General features: G+C 37.8%; 1 protein-coding gene and 1 long non-coding RNA gene across 4 annotated transcripts in view; one reads left to right on the top strand and one right to left on the bottom strand.

The window, feature by feature from the left end:
• LOC122565839 (wiskott-Aldrich syndrome protein family member 3) overlaps positions 1-22,937 on the bottom strand; it is a 34,890-nt gene that overhangs the window by 3,796 nt on the left and 8,157 nt on the right. For 2 of the 3 annotated variants that reach the window (XM_043722252.1, XM_043722251.1), the window contains exons 2-7: positions 3,400-3,731; positions 3,004-3,157; positions 2,442-2,556; positions 2,125-2,157; positions 730-1,025; positions 209-519 (exon numbers count right to left, since the gene is read on the bottom strand). In XM_043722252.1, coding sequence (XP_043578187.1) covers positions 209-519; positions 730-1,025; positions 2,125-2,157; positions 2,442-2,556; positions 3,004-3,157; positions 3,400-3,673 — 1,183 coding nt within the window. In that variant the 5' untranslated portion in view covers positions 3,674-3,731. The remainder of the gene's footprint in view (positions 1-208; positions 520-729; positions 1,026-2,124; positions 2,158-2,441; positions 2,557-3,003; positions 3,158-3,399; positions 3,732-22,937) is intronic. The other variant, XM_043722254.1, reaches the window with a different exon arrangement.
• On the top strand, positions 7,070-10,669 carry LOC122565848. The gene is made up of 2 exons (XR_006316296.1): positions 7,070-10,219; positions 10,594-10,669. It is a non-coding gene; the product is annotated as an uncharacterized LOC122565848 (long non-coding RNA).

Here is a 22,937-nt window from a genome sequence, read left to right as displayed (position 1 = left end):
TAATTAGTTAATAACTTAATAAAAATAAATGTTTGAATCTCGTACTATCTAATGAAAGTTTAAACGTCTCCAATTTGAAACTTAATTTCAATTGAACCGGTTCGCAGCCTCAAACCGATTAGATGAAACTTGAAGATACTCTTCCAAAATTTTTACCCTTTTTCGAAGTGACGGTATACTCGTTGAATATAAATATTAACGTAATTACCATTCATAGGAGGAGAAGACATGGTTTCACCAGGAGGCGGAGGTGGTGGTGGTAGGGTATCTCTACCAGTACTCATCGATCTTCCTCGTGTTGGAGTATTGTTAGCAGAGGCTACAGTAGGTGTCGAATTGCTAGAAGTATTGCTTGGTGGAGCTGGTGGTGGTTGCGATGGTCGTGATCTACCACTTCTGCTTGGAGTACTTTGACCACCAGGACTCTGGTACGTTTCGCTACCCGCTTGCCCTTGACCTGTGCCATAATGTGAGCCGTACAAGTTGTCTTCATAGCCCTGAGCCACGTAATTTGCCACCCTGTTATCAAAAAGAAAAGAAAAGATCAATTTTCGGAAATATAGAAATCCCATTTTCCAATAACGCTGTAATATTTCAGTATTGTATGGTCTACACAGTAAAATCATAAGTAGCAAGAGAAAGCATTCGATAAAGATCTTCATGTGTGGAAACAAACAAACTGTTGCATCGATCAAACACTTTTCACGATCATTGTAGAAAATTACGAACCTATAATGATCGGAAGAAGGTGGACTGTACAGGTGTTGCTCCTCCGGTGGATAACTTCGTCTAAGTTCAATGCTGTTTGGCCTAGGTGGCCGTGGTTCGGTCATCACCATTCCCAGTAACGATTCGTCAGGTATATTGTGAGGTGCTCTGTATTGAACACCTTGCGTTGGCATGATGTACTCGCCATGACCAACGGCTAACTGTCTTTGCCTTTCTCTCGTATTATGCGGTTGCCTTATACGCTTCTTATGCCTGCCACCGCCACCACCACCACCCTCGTTCCGAGGCCTATGAGGCTGTACGGTAAAAATTCTATATTAAATGGCTGCCTTATTGCAAAGTAACAGCAAAAGTGCAAGACAAGCTTAATTTATCAATCGAATATGACTCAATGCTTGATCCAGTATTTGTTTTATTGTACGCTTAAGTTGTGGAAGATATTTTATAATCTACTAGCATACTTTCAAGTTTATTTCAAATTTAAAAAAAAAAAAAAAACAGAACAGGATCAACCACTGGACATGAGAAGATTTGTAGGAAATAAAAGTAGTGATTTTCTTTACAAAGCTTCGTTACCTATCCAAGAAAATATAATCGATTAAAGTGAAGGCAAATAAAAGAAAGTTTACTGTATATCGTATTAAACATTTCAGATTGAATGTTTTATACATTTCAATTGAAGGTTTAAGAAGCTGCTTCTAACGTGTCCACAATTTTATTTCCTACAACGTGAAATATGACAAATCAAAAATAAAAATAATCCTGAAATGATCAGAGATCGTGAGACTTCGTATCGATATTACAAGATGGCTCGATGAATGATAATGATAAACTTCTATTGAGTACATCCAAAAGTTGCATGACTGGCACAAAACGACATTACAAAGTGATCGACAAAGTGACATGGTTGTGAAACGAACTATTCGACTTTGACAAACAATTTGTCTTACAAAAATAGGGGTGCCAGACAAGGATTCTTCTGCGTAGATTGAACGTCGCTTTTAAACCAATAAACTTGCATGTAAAAGAAAGTTATGGAAATGAAAACTTAGAACGAAAATTCTTATTAGAATTTAAAGAAAAGAGAAATAAGAGAGAAAGTCACATAAGAAACAAACGTATCATTCGGTCTACGCAATAAAAAATTCTTTGCCAAGGACGAACATTACAGAACGTGTTTGGTTTGATGTCATTGGCTAATCCTAGCAATGTAAACTACAAACTTTCAAAGCGAGCATCTATCAGCGCAATCTCTATCAGCGCAAAAAGGTCGGTTAATGAAAATCCACAAAGAAGTGAGCTTTATTATGTATGAGTGAGTGGTTGGCGATCGATAATTCATTAGAACTGGATAAGGGTAATAAAAAACTACAAAGATCCAAACCATCGACTTGCCTCTCTGAACGGTTCGGCATATTCAGACTCGGTCTATAACGAAGGGGACATTTTCAATCGTTAGAATCGCATGTATGTTAGCATATAAAAGTAGAAAAGTAACTATTGTATCGTGTTACAGCGCACCTCGAAAAGTGTTAGTTAACCACATGTACATAATGTATCTTGTTTATATTTTCCATAAGTACTAAAAGAATAACATAATTCAAGAACAGTCTTATCCTGTGTCTAAGAACAGAAAAAAAAAGAAAAATAAAGGATAAAATCGAGGTGCACGTGTAGATAACAAAGTGGAAACGAGACAAAAATTTTCCTACCTTTTTCCCTCGATCGTGTAACTTCTTTTCCGTATCCTTGAGCATTTCCTGACTCCAGAGATCGAAGAAATAATTCGGATCTGTGTAAAATTTCAGTCCATCCTTACCGTCCTCCCTAAAATCGACATAGGATTTTATTCATTTGTATTTTATCTTTTGTCTATTGTACAAATTACTTTTGCGTTATTTAACAAACTAATATTACACAAATTACACAAAAATCTGAAGCTCTAATATCGTAATAGGTAAATTTTTTGCGCACATTTCAAGGTGTTTTGTATTTTTTCTACTTACACGGTACCTGCTAGATAAGATAACCAATTAGTTTTGTTTCGCTAAATAAACAAGATAATCAGATATCTTTCTTAGCAATAACAATAAATTTTTCTTCCTATAAAGAGATAATAGGAGTTTTTAATATTTTTTGGGAGCTTTTATATTTTAATACTTTCTAATATTTTTAATTAAACTTAATAGACTTCAAATTGGACCTCAAATAATTCCGGAAATTGTGTTTGATAAAAATTACTGTATATTAATATAGTTAAAAAGACTAAAGTACCTATAAACATTAAGTTTATCAAGAGGTGGTGGTGTGTCACATTGATGATAAGTTTCTAACATCGCCGTTGGCATGGTGTCCCTGGAAACAACTTGTTGGTCGAACACCACTGAACTCTTGAACGCTTTCCTCATGTGTATATCTTGTAACGAGACTGGAACGAAAAAATATAACGATAATGCATTTTACAAATTTACAGCAAACATGCAATAATAAATTTCTTACACTGTTTTTCTTTTTTTTTTTTTACACAACATGCCTATACACCGCGTTTTTTTAAAGAAAAAAGGTATATCTATGTAAATGTATTTTAGTCTATGCTTGGATCACGTCGTTCGTAATACGGTGTTAAAGGATTAATCATAGACTGCCTAATTAATCAGGTAATTAACGAACCTTCCTCGACGTTACTGTCAAGCTGAGTAACTTTCACAGCTAGTCGATCTATCCTGGCTTGCAAGGAGTTGGCCCTATCGCTCAATCCATGAGCCTCCCTCGCGAGCTCACCGAACAGATCCTCGGCGTGCCTGGACAGACTAGACAATTGCCTGATCGTGTTGGCCAGCGTGCCATTCGTTACAGCCTCTAACTCCGAGGGTAGAGGAAAATTCTCGGGAATAGTACCGCGTGCGACGAGCACCGGCTCCACCAGTCGCTTTGGAAGCGGCATTTTCTTTCCAGTTGCCTTTTACCTTCCCTTCAAAGATCACTCACCGCTCTCTAGAGACCTGCAACAATTACATATTTCAATAATTTCGTATATCTGTTAATTAACTTGAGATTATTTATAGTTGGCGCAAACAAAAATGTTCTTCCTTTCATATTTCCTATCCAAAATCGTAGTATTCAATTTAGAACTAGTACTAAAACAAGAAAACATGTAATAAAGATATAACAACGTAGTTGATAGATTCTTCGATTCGTTGAAGGAGTACAAATGTTTGTATCGCGTCAGGAAGAAACGCGCGGATGATCGTGGTTTCGATTCGTGGAACAGTTGGGACGAGCCGGGAAGTAATTTGCAACGGAGTAGACTCGAGTGCAAAGACGACACTCGACGCTCTTTGCGCGCTAACACATCCTCTCTGCAGGTATCGAAAGTCGTTAGCGGAATGAATATTCGATCTTTCTGGGGTTGCACATTAGTGCAACCCATCTAACGTGCTCGCCCAACTTGATCTTTTCATTTTGCAAACCCGGACACCGATCGAACGACGCCAATATCGGCGACGGAACGTGCTTCGATTAATTGAAACACGAGTTAATTGAAATGCTAATGATTCTGAAATCTTGTCGCAAAGTTCGTAATTAAGCATACTGTGTGCACCGGTGATATTTTCGTATAAACGTTACGATCAAAGTCGTTAATTTCGCGTCAAATTGTCCTTGGCCGAGACGACGCGGAAATATCGAGTGAACGGGGTACGAAAATTCCGTTTCCTTTTTCCTCCTTTTGCTTTTTCTTCGTTTCTTCTTCTTCTTCTTCTTTTTCTTCTTTTTTGTGAGGAAGACGACGTACGAGCAGATCGTTACAAACGATCGAAAGAGACATTTATCATGAGTTGGATGAGTAATGAAATTATTATTGCAGGAAGTCGTTCCCGTTCCCAGCTCACCACGAGATGTGTTTTACTTCGCTATCGTGAACCATGTTTTGTTTGTTGTGTATACAATTAATAAACTGTGCGTACAAAAATGATAGTTGTCCGCATGGATTTCTGCCGAATATATGGCAGGCACTCTTGTAAGAAATTTGTAAACTTTTTGTACGTGAATCTTGCGAATTAAAGTATCGTCGCATTTTTCGAATCATGTCCAAATCATCCAATTGAAGTGTACCAATCTCTCGACGTAGTAGTCTCGTGACCGGTATATGTACCTTCCAATCGACTGAACAAATTCTAACGAGTGCAACGACTGCAGCCTCGCCTTGACTCCTTTCCTTTCCTCGCGTGTTCCCCTCTTCGCTATCCCATTGGCCCCGATTAACTTGCCCCGGTTGTTGCCTCTTATCGTCCGCTGCAACTCTCTCAGGGTCAACACGCGACGATAATTAGCAACTACGGACTGGTCGTGCATAAGGGGTATTAGCCCTCCGCGCGAACTGTACCAGAAACGGTGAGAAACTCACTGCGTAAATAACGTAAATAACAACAGACATCTCAGAGATAGAACGCCAGCTTCCTTTTTTCTTTCTCTATAACATGTGATTAAGAGATTAATAGAAGACACGAGGCTGTTATCAAAAGCAAAAATGGTCCATCGTACGCGCTGTTTCCTATATGACGCGGCGGGCAAGAAATTGCTTCGAACAAATGATGTTTTAATACTTTTAGCTTTTTGTAGTGTTTGTTCCTCTTATTTCTTGAAATTTAAATTCTGTCTAAATAAGCTTTGAAATATCTGGCAGGGTCAATGATACGATCATGGCCGAACGAGGATGGCGATGGATGTACCGCTATTTCTCCATTGATTCCTAATTAGCAATTTAGTAAGCATAAGTCTAACGTTTAACACCTAGGTTTACAGGATGTTGGTTTAGCTGTGGAAAAGATACGACTGTTGTTTCTCAAATCAAACCGACTTCCAACTTTGAAGGATACTTCCGATTGTGGTATATTCTACATTTCTGACAAACGAAATCATTAATATTTGCAATGGTACTTTCACGAAGTACCTACTTCTAATTAAGAGGGACACGGGAAAACTCGGTTTTATTCACCCCTCGTTAAAAGTCCCTGTACTAACTCTTTGTATCACTTATGAATGTGTAACTGAATAAAAGCCTCGGGTGGCGCATGTAGGGTTGGCCAAGCCCTTCTTTTGCTTTCTGATCCCTTTGTTTTTAGAGATCGTTGCTCGGATACGTTAGACGGAATACCATAACGCCGAGGTTGCTTTAACGATATCCCTTTATCCCTGCGGACTTTCGCTTATCCACGTTCATCTAAGTTTTAATCTAAAACGGTTAAATACGCGCCATTTTTTGTAGTTCGTGATAGAGAGAAAGGATCTAATTACAAAATAAATAAGACAGGGTACCTACATGAGTATTTTGCAAAACATTACATTTTTTTTTAAACGCACCCTGCATGTAGTATATTATCCTCGTTTCCACTTGACGTGGAAAGTGTAAGCGTTCGTGCGAACGGATCGACAGAAGTATCGTTACTAAGGTTTATGAAACCTTTCGAAAGAAGTGGTGTCGACATGTGGGCCGACATTTATGCCGTACAATTGTATATTATCTCCCGTGAAGAAATAGAAAGTCGCTTGCAATGATTTCTTCTGCTCGAGGTTTCTGTTACGTTCATTTGACTTCATGTGTTGGGTAAAGGTTAGACACGATAAAGGCAGAAATTTCACAGATGACTCCTTTAGCTTTATTACATCCATCGAATTATTTATATAAGCTCATCGTATCAAAAGAGAAAGCTTCTTAAATTTGGGCAAGTTTTTAAAAAATTGTTATCTGCAAATTTAAAATTAAAAAGAAAACTTGTGTACTCTTTGTCTATAGTAAATAGATACCTCGTACAGCTGAGTAAACCTCGTGGTGCGAGGTTTTAAATTAATAGAGGTTTAATGAAAAAAACTTTTCCTTTCTTCTAGATTATCTAAATCGCGATAAAAAAAAGCGTACAAAATGCTAATTAAATATTATGCGATATTAAATGTTGCATTTGCATGAACAAGTTGAAACAAAGAATATATCTATGCGCTATCGCGAATACGTTATAATTACATCGCAAAGAAACCAGTTCTTACTCCGCCTTATCCGTTTTTCACTAGTCCGCAGATTAATCTCGAGATTTTAACGTTCATCGATCCACCCACCCATACGAGTCTGCTCGCTTGCAACGCACATATTAAATCATACGTTTCCCCGATTTCCATCTAAGAAAAGTCTCATCCAATGCTGTTGTACCAGCAAAGTAAATAAATTCCCTGCAATGGTAACCATGTTTTCCTTCGCTCGGCAACGAGCTTGTATGAGTTGAAATATTCGCCGTATTATCACCATTTATCGTTTCAATCTACCATTGAAAACCAATAATTTACCTGTTTCGCGTTTTGTTTTGTATAAGAATTTCTGTTCTGGCAAATCAACTTTTAAACTTCTTCTAACCATGCTCTGTTTATCGACCTCATCGTTCCATGAAGCAATAACATAGTATCATAATCTTCATTGTGTATATTATCAATCCATTAATCCTATAAACGTGTTCTTCTTTCTAGTCAGATCGTCGAACATTGCACTAAAATCCGGAACACAATGGAACAACGATTCCAACGGAATAGACTATGCTAGATTATACGAGCATAACATGAGTCACCATGTACACCTAAACCCCGTTCAACCTTCCAGCCCTATAGATCTGCACTTTATACACGCTCCTACGCATTCGATGCCAAGTAGTGATTTACTGATTCAGCACGAGCTTAGGCGAAAGCGGGACGACACCAGCACCGTTACCAGCAGCGACCGATACATCGTACGGCGACGTTTTCCGTCGAAAACGAATCACGTTCTCATCGATCCACATATAACGAGTATACTACCGCGGGAAACGCGTCATTAAGGATTCCACGGGTAATTGCCTAACGACTCTGTCACGGCTGATTCTATGGAATTTCCCGCTTCAAAACACTGAAACATAGTGCGTTTCGTGATAGTACAGCGGTCGAAGAAAGTGAATTATTTGCATAAAGTTTGTGGTAAATTACTGTAGTACGATAAGCGAAGTTAACATTATGTTACTTGGCTTTTTTACTTTTTCCTGTTTGAAATTTATTAAAGGAATTTCAATAATATGTACATGACGATAGTATCTACGATAGTATCTATTATACGTAAATTTACGAAATTTGTTAACCATAGGAAAACGCAATTGAGTTGAAAATGACTTAAAGAACGTAATCTGAAGTTAATTTCTATTATACTTTACAAATTTAAATTATAGTCTCAATTTTTAGCAAACATAAAGTCACATTTTCAGAAATTTTGATCTACATTTTTGACTTGTCTATTTTATGAAACATTGTTCCCTTTCTAATCGCATCGTTAATAGCAGTTCTGTATTAAAAATCTCGTGTAAATAAAGCATTGTTAAGCTAGGAGGATCTTATTATTCGTCATAGTATGGAGATCTGTTCATTCAACGACCGCTGAATGAAGCTTTGAGCCAGTACTCGTGATCGTCTTGCGTAAATCGAGCAACATTTAAAGGTCACCATTACGCTCGTCTAAGCTACTACACTCTTTAGTCAGAGTATTGGTTACAGAGAATTCATCTTTTTCCCCCGGTTACTTTACGAAGCACGTCAATCAGCATTGATATGGCGAATAAAGTATCGAAGGATTATGTTTCTAAATGATTTAAGAGGACGAGAATATCGGAAATTTTCCATCAAGTTGCATAGTCACACTTTTACGTTTGCATCATTGTGTGCGCAACTTATCTCTGACATTAACAGTCATGATAAGTACAGACCTCTTCAATCTGGAACTAAATTCCAAACTTATCGCTGATTTTGTCTTTATAATCTTTAGTATACGAATAATATCATTAAATCGATCGATTCCGTTCGAAGAATTAATATTACGAAAAATGATTGCACATGGTCTATTCGAAAAGTTAATGAGATTACTTGCTTTATCGTGTTAGATACACGAATAAAACTTAAAATACACACGATGCTATTTTATATTCTAAAAATACCATGCGTAAATAGTATTGCGACGCAAAGCCAACTCGTTGCGTACAGCAGAGTAACATTTCACAGAACGTCGAACGAGCAACATCCCATTAACCCGTCAACATCGACGAGGGAACCGCAAGCAATAACTGCGAACTTCATTCTAATTTACTTAACGCGCATTAGCAAGTGGTGACGACTCGTTCGTCGAATAATCGTGTCCACGCTTGGTCCGATCCATTCTGGCTCGCACGTGTGCTCATACGAAAAGCAAACCTGCACATGCTGTCCATATGCTTGAACAGACACGCGTGGAAAAGAGTACATACGTTTTGTAAATGCGCTCGTTTTCGACACAACGGCGATGTAATGCTCTTGCGAGCGCACTCTCGCTTCTGCAGTTCGCATTCGTCTATGCACATTGTACATCCGCTCGTATCGATCGGCAATGGATTTACCGTCCTGGATATACCGTTACGATTATTGACGATCAGTATGGGTGTACTTGAACAGTGTCTCATACACTAGGTATTCATGATGAGTCGATAGATGTCGTTATCTAAAATAATTCATCTTCCCTGTTGGCTGTGGCAAAGAATATTTTAGATCAAATATTATATTATTTAATGTATCATATCTTCCCGCTAATTCCAAACTTCAAAAAAGCAACGAATTATACATATACACAAACCAACTCGTATTTCCCCGATACCTCAACCTTCTTCTCATTTACGAAATTCGCGAATCTAGTTCACATATCGAACACATCAAACATATCAAGAAAGCAAAATTTCATAGTGAAGATAAGTAACGGGGCGACGTATTGAGATGGGACGCCTCGAATCCGTTTGTGAGAGGGTTTCACAAGGTGTTTGCTCGCTCGGCGACGGTTGGGTATACGACAAATAGCAGCGCGACTCAATTATTCGAGGAAGAAGGTGACACGACAGAAGCTTGAGGAATGCCAGTCGAAGCGGGGAAGCGAGGAACTTCAAACGTGTGTGCGCATATGCACCAACGATATCCTCGTGAATTCGATTCGAGGCACGCGTGTTGGCTGACTGATATTGCAAAATCGCTGCACGTTACTTATTAGCATAAACTCTTTGTTGCCTATGACGCCGATTTACCGGACGCATCTTCTCGTCCCTCGTTACGCATCGATTACATTATGTTATCGTTCGATTTTCCCAGGAAGATTTAACGACTATTCGTGCTCGATTATTCGATGTAAAAGTACACTAAAAATTTCAATGTATGATCAGAAACATTCGAAGACAATGGAATTAACTAGCGGAACATTGCATCCTGGAGAGTAGCAATGGTCAAGTAGCGCGTTCGCAAGTTGATGCAGTTGCACGACCTAAATTTCCTGTTCGTTAAATATTTTACGTTGCAGTGGTGACCGTGTATATACGAAAGGCGATAGTCGACGAAAAGCAGATCCGCTTTTCTTGGCGTTAACGTGCCGACGATCCACCTTGTTTGTCGATAGCGTTGCTCTACCGTGATCAGGGTAAGATAACACATTTCTGACGTTTACAGAAGTCCCTCGGCGCGTGACTACTATCTACTAACATTTCGTCAGACATATTTACGAGGTGTATACCGTACTAGTGACTTCAGAAATTATATACCTTTTCGTGATACTATCTGAAATATTTCATTTCATTCCTTGAAACGAAATAACTAGAATAATTCTGCAACAAACAACTTGATGTTGATCTTTTAAACAGATTTACGCTTAAAAATAATACGTTTATAGACAATGTGTTTCTCATTTGCTTGATATTTTTTATTAATATTTGAATAAATTCGTGAAGTAATTTTATGCAGTGCGTTCTACATTTCATTTGTTTTCCTCTTCTTTCTACTTTTCCTGTATTACAGTAGTTCCAGTCGATATTTGTACGATGTTTCGATCAATATTACAAGCAGTGGCCTTGTCGCAAGATGTAAGAAGCGTGAAAAAAGCTTTATTATGACGTGCGCCAGGCCTGTTCCCAATTCCTAGCACTGACAGCTCTACGTGCTGATGCTATTTGCGCATGTTCGAAATAATGTTCTCCGGTGGTAACTGGTCACGCGAACAGACAACGAAAGGTTTCTTCTTACCATGGAAGACATGGATCTGCAGAATATTAATAGGTGCTGTTTACGATACTTCGTAATGCAAAATATAATAGTCATAATAGTAATGCAAAATATATTGTAAATTATATGAAAAAAAAACTATCCATTATTAAGAACTGAAATTATTTTATATTTGTATACCAACAATTACGAGTAAGTAATGACTACGTTCTTAAGAAAGAAAGCTATTTGCTTTTCTTCGAGCATGAAAACTACATTAATTGAAAAGATCCGTAATGCCAACTGTACACGTACCAATTTCAATATTCTATTCATCAGTAGCATCCAAAAAATGTTATATAAGGTAAAGTAGTTTACACCAAATTATCCAGTAAAGTAATCCACCTTGATCAAAACTGCCGCACTGTGTATATATTGTACGCTTGCTATGTTTAATTGCAAAATAGAAATTAAACAGAATCGTATCGTTAAATTTATTAAATTTATTATCTAATAAATGAACTAACAATGGATAATCACATATTTAAGAATACTTATGTTTAAAACTTGTAAACAAGGTATTTGTCCACTTCACATAAAAATAAATTTTATGCAACGAAAGAAAACCTATCAAATAAAAAGCAACCATTCCCATGTTATATAGAAATATAGTATAGATAATATTAGCGCCATCGTATTATTGTGCATGTCGATGAACTACATGAAGGTAGTTTCTCGTTATATTCGGGTCACCAATAAAGGAAGGATATGAGTCGTTGAGGTTACCAACGACAGGTTGAATAAATTATACTGATCATTATGCGTCAGAAGAGCGACGTGCAGATCGTTCAATGAAGTATTAACACATTTCACTTGTATGTATATTCCCGCGAAGATGAAAGGATCGTCAAAACTTCCTGTTTCTTCTTATATAAAGCAAGACTTACTTCTTAATCATCCGTAACAAAATTTGGATTTTCCTGTAAAAACAAAAACTACAATTCATCGCAATTTTTCCTTCCTCGAAAATAAAGATGAAAAGAGAAATGCAACGGCATTTAGTTATAGTTCATTTTTATTATACTTTATCTTTGGTTTTTATATTTTCTGAATTAACTTTTCCCTTCTCTACCTACTTAGATGTTTTCTGTTGCCAGACAACATTTTTTAGCAGCAAATAATTTCGAAGGGAGAGCTATTTACTGCACAGATCTTGGACTGAAAGTCAAATATTTGAATTTTGAAAAACTATGAGGATCACGCTAACAAACAATTCCGTTATACCGATGATCTTTCACTCTTCATGTTGCAAGTTCATTATCTTGGACTCCTATGCTTACGCTAAGTGAAAGTCACCTCGCAGAAACATCTGTACTCGGGTTAGTGCACCAAGAAGATGTTTGAAGTGCATGGCTGCCCTTGAGAACAGCAGGTTCTCATTAGCGGTATTTACTCCATTACCAAATGAAAACTTAATTGAATTGAACGCTCAAGCAGCACGTGACTTCTTGACGAACACGAAATTACATTTACTTTTTTAAAATTCCTTTTTTTTAATTTAATTAATAAGTACGTGAAACAGATGTTTGTATCTTAGTAAACGTAAGTTGCTTATATAGTTCCGCTGCAACGAAAAATGAGCTCCAATATATCTAAAAATAGGATAATTCAATGATAAGTAAATAAAATAAAATTGAAAAGAGTGAAGACACATGGATACCTGACTCCCATATCACATGGTGTTATACAGGATAACATCACATTAATATCAGGTGGACTTTGCTGCTACTAACTATTCGTTCCTAAGCATTAATTACTGTATACCTGAGTATAGGTCACTCGTTGACATATTTTCCTGCTGCAACAGCTCTTTAATTATAATCCCTCATGAAATGACCTTTTAAAAATATCATACGTATACCACTGATGTTTAATTACTTTCGCGTGGACTTTTCGAGTAATGCTGTTCAAAGTAAGCAGCTAATAAATTAGAGTTTATGAACTAAAAGATAGGAGAGTTTCTTAATAAAAAATTTATTACTAGATAGTTTTTGAAAAACTGCAAAAATTGAAGAGTCACTGTTATACGTGATTAATTACACAAAATGTGTATAACATTCTGTAAGAATAAAGAGTATACATCACTTACAGAAGTAAACAAGAGAATGAACCAATTTTGTTACAAAATATTATCCTAATATAAGAAATTCAATTACTATTTTTAATAGCACACTTCTCTATTTATAGTTTTAAAGCTAGCATCAATTACAACCGTTTCACCGATAACTCAAGAACGATACAATTTTTCAGTCGATTAATGTCCAACTTTCAGGGGCAGGAAATAGGACTAAAGATATTTTCGTTCACCCTCGGCATACGTTAAATTGGTAGAAACGGGTATTGGGGTGTAATGCGTTCGTTCTTTCGATAACGGGACTAGCTACCCCTCTTGCAATAAAAGGGGAGCGAATGACGTCATACGCGTATTCAGGGCTCCCACTGGCTAGTAATTGTTCGTCTGTGTTTGCTATACTTGCTCACGCCCACAATGGACATACACAGAAATCATTCGATTATGTTACACGTGCGTTTATGCCTCCGTTTTATAAATAGCAACATATACGGAGGAACGGTATGACGAGTCGAATAAGAAACTCGAGTAACGCAGAAATAAAAGAACATAATGTTCCTGCAGCACTCTTCGTTGTTCATGTAGAAACAACACGTTTCCGCCGATAAAAAAGACTTAGGATCCGGTAATTCGTGAAAAGACCATTTAGAATGGCTTACAAAATATTTCACGCAAGCTAATTTTTATGTATTGGTTAACGTTATGTGCTATTCGAATAATCGAAGTTTCTTTAAACAGTGTAGGAACACTATTTTAAAGGATTAAAGGGAGGTTTAGACTTCGAAACACGTATAAAGAAGACATCACGACCATAGTATCGAAGGAGGCAAGTGTTTCTTTACCGTTTGAGGTGTGCCGTTTGTCGGCTACAATATTGGTAAAACTGGTTGGTAAATTGGATCGAGAACCGGGTGGTCGAATAAGCGTGAAACGGTTTCCCGTCTGATCGTGAGTCACTGTATGTGCCAACCCAAACCGTGCTTTACTGCTCGACAGAATCGAGTCAGCCTATTTCGTGTGCCTTATGTTTCGCCTACTCTGCTAACACCCTTATCGATCGAATCTATAGCCAACGAAAACAAGTTTTTCTTGTACGTTCATATTTCAATTTTCATAAAGCCCGCTTCTTGATTATTACAAAGGAGTGACTAATGGCTATCGATAAATTGACTTCAGTTCTTGTTTTCACTGAAAGCTGCTGTGTGTACTTTTGTTTTAAACACTGAAAAATCCCACATGATCACGAATGTATTGGAAGACTCGATTTCTTCCGTAAATGTGGCGCTACATCAAATTTTCAATCTTTTCTATGGAGTCTAATTCATTATTTGGGTTAACATATATTTTACGCATTAAGAAATAATGAATTTCAATAACTTTTATAAAAACATTATCAAAACGTTGAATTCTGCACTTGCAATGATCCGTATCCAAAAAATTGACCACGGAAAGACAGGCATTCGAGTGCTCGAAGCCCCAACATGACCCTACGATTGTACTTCGTCTACCTTCACTAATCCCCTGGTTAAGCGAGCCTGACTCTTGCGTGAACGTTTCCGGTTTGCCTCGGATAACCTATACCAAACGTGCATGCAAAACCCACGTTTCTAGAAAATCCAATGCGGAGGTGGCTACCTGTATCCTATCCAAATCGACGCGGTTAATCGAGAGGATCAAATGTCACCAACCGGTTATCGTTTGGTTAACCTTGCTATCACCTCGGTACACACGGAAAAACATATCTATCTCGTTCACCGAGCTAATGTGGTTTTGGATCTCTACAGTTGGTCGTTATGTGCTCCGAGTAACGTTATACGGGAAAATAAATCACGTTTTCTTTTTTTCCTTGTCAATGGTCTTTGACGCGTACTCGATGGTTTTAAGTGATGGGATAGTGATGGGATTGGAAGTGTACAAAGTGCCATGGAAATGAAATATTTAAGGTTTCTAAAATATCTGTGGAATCATAATATTTTAAGTAATTAAAATATCAAAAAAAAGCATGCACTGATTATAATTTGCGGTAATACATCGTATTGCGGTATAATACACTTCCGTTGTTCTGACCTATATATCCGTATATGATAGGAGTCTAACTATTCGTAGTTTAATTTTTATCAAAATTATTTATTTCAACGAGATACAAGAGTCAAACTAAACTCATACGTTCCCTTCTTTTACAAAATATTTTGAATTGAATTTACTTTCAGGCAATATCAAAATTTATCGTACGTTAAATTTATTTAGTAAATGCCGCATATAGGTCATGGTATGTTATAATACATGATATTTCTAAAAGGACTTGAATAAGGCCTATGTATAAACATACATGCCTACGTGTTTTGACGTCAGATAATCAATACAATAACGATCGCACAAAAGCACTCACTCATATTAGTATTGACATAATATCGCGGACAAAACAATATACCGACAGAAAACTCTCACCACAGCGTAACAGGTACAGATAGTTGTTTCCGCTTTCGGTATTTTAATAACAGAAAATTTAGCCTCGAGAAGCGATAACATAAAATTCACTGATCTAATGCTGCTCGATCAAAGCGTAATTTTTTTATCGTTGAAAGGTTTTTCAAATGTAACAAAAACATGGAGGAATAAACGTTAATACGTAGGTATCGTTCTCGTTTATTGAAACGAAAATGAAATTATTGAAAAACTGGAATAAAAATTGGAAGACGGTAGTAGAATTAAAATAACCGCTAATATTCAAATATCTTTTACCGTAATAAAAGAAAAATGATAGCGTTAACGTTATTGTCAACGGAGGTTTTAATGCAAAATTCAATTCAGTTTAAGTAAGCAGAGCTAATAAACAGTTATTCGTATACGCACAACCTGCTTTCTTACAAAATAACGCAAAAGTGCAAATGACCTATGAGTATATTTAACTTTGTTGAGTAAATACCCTGTCCCCTTTTCAATGTTGTCAGGTAAGCCGTAGTCATCAACGTATTACGGGCATGCTGTCCAGACCTGAACACCAGCTCTATTAAAAAAGATTGATAAATGTCTTCATAAGTTTTGTACTACGATATCGTTAAACAGTAGGGCATTGACAATTTTTTCACCAATATATGTATATTACTGATTTCTGTTTCTTAACGTTGTAGTCACAAACAGAAATTCCATATTTTTTTCCATCGCTATTTCTTTCATATACAATAGATTCTATGGTTTTGTAAAATTCAAAGAAATTAAGGTATCTGCAACATTGTCGGAAACCATTGCTTGGTCTTTAGTAGATTAAGCACCTAATGATGCCTAATTTTTCGCAAGTGTGCATGGCCTCTCGACCGATTCTACCCAACCCTTGTCCGATATTTATAAAACCAAAACTGCACTCAACCATCGACCCAACCACTCATTCTTTTCCAGTGAACCGTGAACAGAATCACTTACAGGAGAGGCAAAGAAGCCAAAAGCGAAACGATGGATGAAAAAGTGCGAGCGCCGGGAAAGGAAAAGCGAGCATACGTGCGGAGTAACGTCAAAGGCGCGAGAAGGGGAGTGACGAGTGGCGAGCAGCATGATGGGATGAAAAAGCCGAAAGGCAGGAACGAAACGGGGAAGGATCCCGGCGGACAGTGGTGCGAGCTATCGGGTAACATTCGTCATGGTGAGTGCGGAGACGTCGACCTCGCAGATACGCCGATCAGACTAGTCCGCAGTCCTTCTCTCGTATAACGACAGAAACCAGCAACCAGCAACCGTCAACCGTGAACCGTCAACCGTCAACTAACCAGCAACGCATCAACACACTGGAACATGTAAGTGCACGACAAATTTAATCTTCTCGCGAGCCGATCCCCGCTCGGTTCCGCGGCGGAACGCTTCGAGACCTCGTTTCCGCCGAGAGATTCGTGGCCGGTCGTTGGCCGATGAAAAACATCGTCGACGGGAGAGGCCTGCCACGAACCGAGCGTAATGAAAAAAAAAAAAAGACGGAGAGGGACCATGGAACGGCTCGTAATATCGGCCACTCGCTCTCCAGTCGTTTCATGGCACCGACTATTGCGATTATTGCGTCATCGATACGGTGGATGCGGTGAATTTGCAATTGCCGACTCATAATCGCTGAATATTGTTTATCTTAAGTCTCGAGTAGAAATTTAAATATTTGGCAGCATGGACATGAGAGTATACAATCTCATTGAACGCTCCAATTGAACTACTAACCTTTTCTAAATCTACGAAATAACAGTTCATATGTTATTTTAATTTAGCTCGACAAACCAACGACATATCGTCGATTGCGTTTCCGACGCAGTTAAGTACAAGATCGTGAAATATAAAGCGATAAAGTAGAATCATAGAACCGACAAACCCGATAAATCCATAATACTTTTACGAACAAAAGAACAAAAAGATGAAACACATATCATACTTCCCAAAGAGTACACAGGAACTTCCCCTAAACCGCAGAAAGATACTCTTGTTCTGTGCAAAACCACGCCAGGTCAACGACTCTTTAACTGGTACGAAATTAACCCTTTGCAAGAGACTTCTACCTCCACTTAGGAGTCCTCATAATCGCTTGTTTCTAAACCTCAATTTCGTCTCACGGCAAATTATATCAAAGTGAGAGATAACGTGAGAAAGAGAGAAAGAGACAGGTCCGTTGATCCGTGCAGCAGAACCGTTTCCACATATATAACTCGATCTACGTTAAGGTGTCCACCCACGATAGCGTGTCTACGACCAACCTGACCGCTTATCGACATCTGTAAGTGCACCTTGAACGAGCACAGCGACGACTTTATCCATCGTGCTGATTCAGCACGGCTGGTTATCAATAAATTAACGTGGCGTAAACTTGACGCGTTATCGCCGTCACGCCTCTCTCTTTCTCGGTCGAAATCGACGAATCGTGGGATGGACGTATTGCAACAGTGCGATAACGATAAACGCATCGCAATCACGACTAGAATGCCAATTCGAAGAACGACTACCCACGAATCGCTGATTTATTCAAAAAACTTGTTTATTTAATCAAAAATATTTATTTTTCTTAATTTACTTTAATTTAACTTCCTAACCTTTCGCATTTCATCGTAACAAGAAATTCAATCTCTCATAAGGCAGAAATAACGTTATAGATTCAATCATCGTGTGTTTCCTGCAAAGATTCCCAAAGGGTAAGCGTGAGCCATTTTCATTGTAACTTGCGCAACCTCTACATAGGAGAATGTTAACCAGCAAAACCATTCAGAGGAAAGAGAAAAATTCTTAATCACGCGTACTCTGCAAGTACAAATTTCTCCGATAGCATATCGATATTACGTCGATTCATCGCTTTAACAGCTGAGCAATCTTCTAGGCTAGTACGTAAGTAATACGTTGCAAATTTAGGTGTAGCGTATATAGCATGTACACACATGCGTATGTACCTGCGATTTGGTTTAACTCACACGACACCGTTCATTCCTGTCAGGTTGTAATCGAACGTAAACGTTTTCAGTTCCCGTTTACGCAAAACCATACAAACAACACGTACACGAATCGTTTCAGCATAAACCACCAATCTGAATGTTCGGTACGTTACTCGGCGAAAGATGTCCACGTATACATTAATAAAAAGTCGTCAGCAGGAACACACGGCTCGAGTGACGCATCTTGCACGCGATATCAAACTTTCCTATAAAGCTTAATTGCGGTTGAAGACCTTCGGCATAATCCAGACGTGGATTAACATACAAGCATATTCTTCACAAAGTACCAGCCATCGGCCTTTATTAAAAGCCTTTATTAATGTCAGATTGTTTGAAAATTCAGTTTTATGGTCTAGCCGGATAAAATCCCTAACAAAGGTACATTATCTCTATAACTGAGGCTTTAGAAGCCACGAATTACTATATATCTCAGAAGCACGTGCGCTTCCAACATCCCACTAATTCCCTTATTGGAATATCAGGAACCTGAAGTTCTATCACGGTAATTAATATTCTGTAACCAGAATTTTGTCTGTTAATAGCTTGTTAACCCTTGGAAACGACTTTTTCGAAGGATTAACATTCTCCTGACCATTCCGGTATGGAGCAAGATTTTCCAGAAGCATAGTTCACCGACAATTTCGCCAACAGCCCAACTAGGTTTATTGGTGTACGAAGTAAAGATATGGGAGATTCTGGAGGGACATGGAATGGTTATGGAAGGGAACGTCTGAATTATGCCGCTGAATTAAACCGTGCTACATTGTCTCGTATGTAGGACAGAATAGATCACGCTATCAACAAAGGGAAAGTGTTATTAGTCGATTATTACATGGAAGCATTGAGTGGAAATGGTAGTCGAGTAGAGGACGTGCAAATGGCTGATAATCAACTTCGGCGGTCAACTCAAAAATAGGCTGTTTAACCTATTCGAATGCTCGTATCGCATTTTACGAACAAAATGCTCGTATAATATTTAATTGCTGTGCTGAAATAAAGAAAATATTAACTGTTTAGTATAGTTTTGAGATAATCGAATAAAAGATTTCAATTTCAATTTAGAGATTATATTTATAAGGCTTGATTTAATTGTATATTACTCAAACACTTGGTGTTTATAGTGAAATTATTACAATGTTTAATAACAATGTAGGTTATTCCCTATAATTGTAACCCTATACTGTATTACTATAATTGTAAAAGTAATATGCATGTTATACAATGTATAGGACGATGAAAACAGGTTACGTTACAGGCTGATAAACTACGCACTATTGGAAATCTATAATGCACCGTCCTGTACGCGCGAAAGCATGTCGAGGCATTGTTGTAGCAAAAATAATATGAATTACGATCAGTACTTCTTGCAAACAATTTGTACACGGTTACAAATGAAATAAAGGTTCAATAAAACAATATATCAAGTAAGAACATATAAACAGAAGGCGAGAAAAGAATCTATCATTATCTCTTATCATTTGATTATACACTGTATAATGTGCTCCACCTGATATGAAAAATAACACTGAAGTACCATGTAAATAAAAGTTTTTTAAAGTTTTATTGAAAAACTATTCTTAATATAATACAAGACAAAAATAGATAAATAATATTTGTATTATGACTATGAATATAGTTCTTTCCAGGCTGAACTTTGGACAATGAATAAAATGTTGTTGTTACCAGTTATTAAAAATAGATACCGATATTTACGTTGGCTATAAAAAAGCATTAAAACGTTTTTGCTCTTTCTCTGCCTCGCAAACGCCACGATTTTTCCAACAACTCAAGTCTTTAGAATACTTTCGTGAACAGAAGTGATGTAAGTATCCTTCAACAATACGACCACGAGAATCGTTGAATACATAAATGCACGTGCAGTATTTCCGTATCGCGCGTGCTGATCGTAGATAAGCAGTAACGATCAAAAGAAAGATACACCCGCTCACCAAGCACGTATACTGTGTACCATGTAGACGCTTCAAGATTATAAAAAAATTGTTTCCATCTACATAAAACGCGTTCGCCCTATTCACGCGACTCAATTAGTTACGTTCTCTTAAATGTCGTCAGATATAAAAACCTGTTTCTCTCGCAATTATCAGCATCGTCTGCCTAACCAGAATTCTCCCATTCAACGTGCACCAAGGCGTTTCAACTATTACGAGACACACTCTGCCTCCGCTCGACTGTTTGAATGAACCGCTTCCATTTACCGATCCTCGGCACGAAATCTGTTTCTCACGCGTAATCGCGGCGATTCGCAGCTCGACTCGCGCGGAGCATTAGTCAAATTAATGGAAAAAATCCAGCCAGTTCCCCAGCTAAGCTGATACTCCAAGCGGCGTGTAAAAGCGACGCGAGAGAAAACCGTGTTTTCACATCGAATGTTTCATTCCACGCAGCGATATTCGCGGGCGCAAGGGAAGAGACAAGAGAAATGGAAGGGATAACGAGGTGAAGAAAAGGATGGTTTAAGGATATTCCAAAAAAGATTTTTCGCTGTTCAGAGATTTACGATCTGCGTTGTTTTGTTGCTTCGATCCGGATTTTGTATGCTGAGTAAGGTATTGTATAGGGTGTGTGCTTCTCCTTCCTGTATACCAAAAATATACCTGTTTCTATTGATAAGATAAAAATTAAAGAGTTGAAGAAATAAATATTTTAAGGTAAAAACAAATTTTTCCTAAAACTCCATGGACTTAGCAACTATTTTTAAAAAACTTACATCTTTGGCTCTAAACGGTGTAAAATGGAAAAATCGAATACTTATCGTGTTTTTCTCTTGTAATCTTCAAATACGTTCATTTGTTCGTCGCACGAATCTCACGGTTCTATTCCATCAACGTCTCATACAAGGACAGCGGAAAAGTGAGTAAATTCATCCGACATAAAAATCCTTGAACGGAAGAAAAAAGGAACAGAGAACAAGGATAAAGAAGAATGTTAGCCAAGACGTTGGAAATTCTATGGTAAGATGTGATTATCAGCAAAAGAGAAACATAAAAAACGGTAAAACGCTGGCTTCCAGCCAGGTCAATGCGAAAGTACCACGCAACGTATACGATAGACGGTTGCCTTCGATTGAATCTCGCTGTTATATCTGCATCACTGAACTGCTGATCATACGAACGTGGATTACAGGAGCTGATGTCAGTGCTAGTCAGATTGCAGTAACATGTTAGCTACGTGGCCAACATGTACGAACGGGAATCGATGAATACAATTCAGGTCATTGGCAACCATGTTAAAGCGCCTGTCGGGCAGGTAACTGCGGACTTTCGATCGAGGAGAAAGCCACAAAATTCTCAGGTATTTCTTCGAACTTACGTGTATCGATACTCCGTGAGATTTTTAATCTTACGAGCTCGTTAACCAGTTTGTTGGTGACTCACAACACATTTTCCAGTGACGTAATAATTACGGTACTATTTTATCAATTAGTACGTCGTTATTGTAGTGCTATTTTGATATTTTTCATTTAAGAAACTCGTTAACGAGTTTGTTCGCATTCTTCCAGAAGGATCTGTTAGATTCTTGATTTTTACCCGAATCTTTGAACAATGTTGCGAATTACATCGTCTATAGATGTGAAAAAGTTGATTAAAAGGCATCGTTAACGGGAGTGCTTTGAGTTAGCGAGTTCGCGCAGCTTTTATCGTCACTACACCGTCGACGTTGACTGTACAAAGTATCGTGTACTCTGGCCAATCATTTACGCCACTTTACAGCTTAAGCTTGAATCAGCAGCTAGCAACGGCAGACAGCAATGACACGATGCCATCTAAATTAATCCTTCTTGCGTATAATTAATGTGGAACACTTATACTCTCGAGTATAACACGAGGTCGAGTACCAATAAAACTGAAGGCGCAAATAAGGCAATAGAACGATACGTCACGAATCGTTTGCATCTTTTTCTTATAAACGGATACTTTTCATCGACGCATGTTCGACCGCAGCTGCGTTTATGCGAGTTGCTGATTACATAGGTGCAGATTAACAAAACGTCAAAGGCCGAGCATGCAATATGCACGTGGATAAGCAGATCTTTGTAACGAGACGTCTTAAGAGAAATAGATCGCGTCCAAAGCTCCATTTAAGAATCCACGATACGAAGACCTCGTTGAATTGACTTGACCGATAAACTAGCTTCCATTCATTACGTGATCTCAAAAATTTGATCTTAGTACGCGGTTATACAATTAAATTGAATAATTAAGCTGATTTCAACATTTTAAGTTGATATTACACGCATATCGTAAAATAACGTGCAAACTCGAATCTCAGACATACAGAAATATGTTAATGATTGTAAATTAAACAATTAAATTATTACGTATAGATAAAACGAATGAGATATCAATGCGTCACCTTGCTTCCTCTAAGGTAACGAAATTGGGCGGTTGCAAGGAAAATTTATGCCTATTATGCAAGATCTTGATGAACTATTTACATGTGATGATTAACGACGAATAATCGTGCGATATCGGCTCGTAAAGAGAAATCGGAGGAGGGAGGAGGGTTTCTTCCATGCCGAGAGGCATTTGCCTTGATATCAAAATTGGTTTCAATACCTT

This window comes from Bombus pyrosoma, linkage group LG3 (genome assembly GCF_014825855.1).
Source record: "Bombus pyrosoma isolate SC7728 linkage group LG3, ASM1482585v1, whole genome shotgun sequence".
Lineage (NCBI taxonomy): Eukaryota > Metazoa > Arthropoda > Insecta > Hymenoptera > Apidae > Bombus > Bombus pyrosoma.
This window is presented reverse-complemented; position numbering and strand designations above follow the sequence as displayed.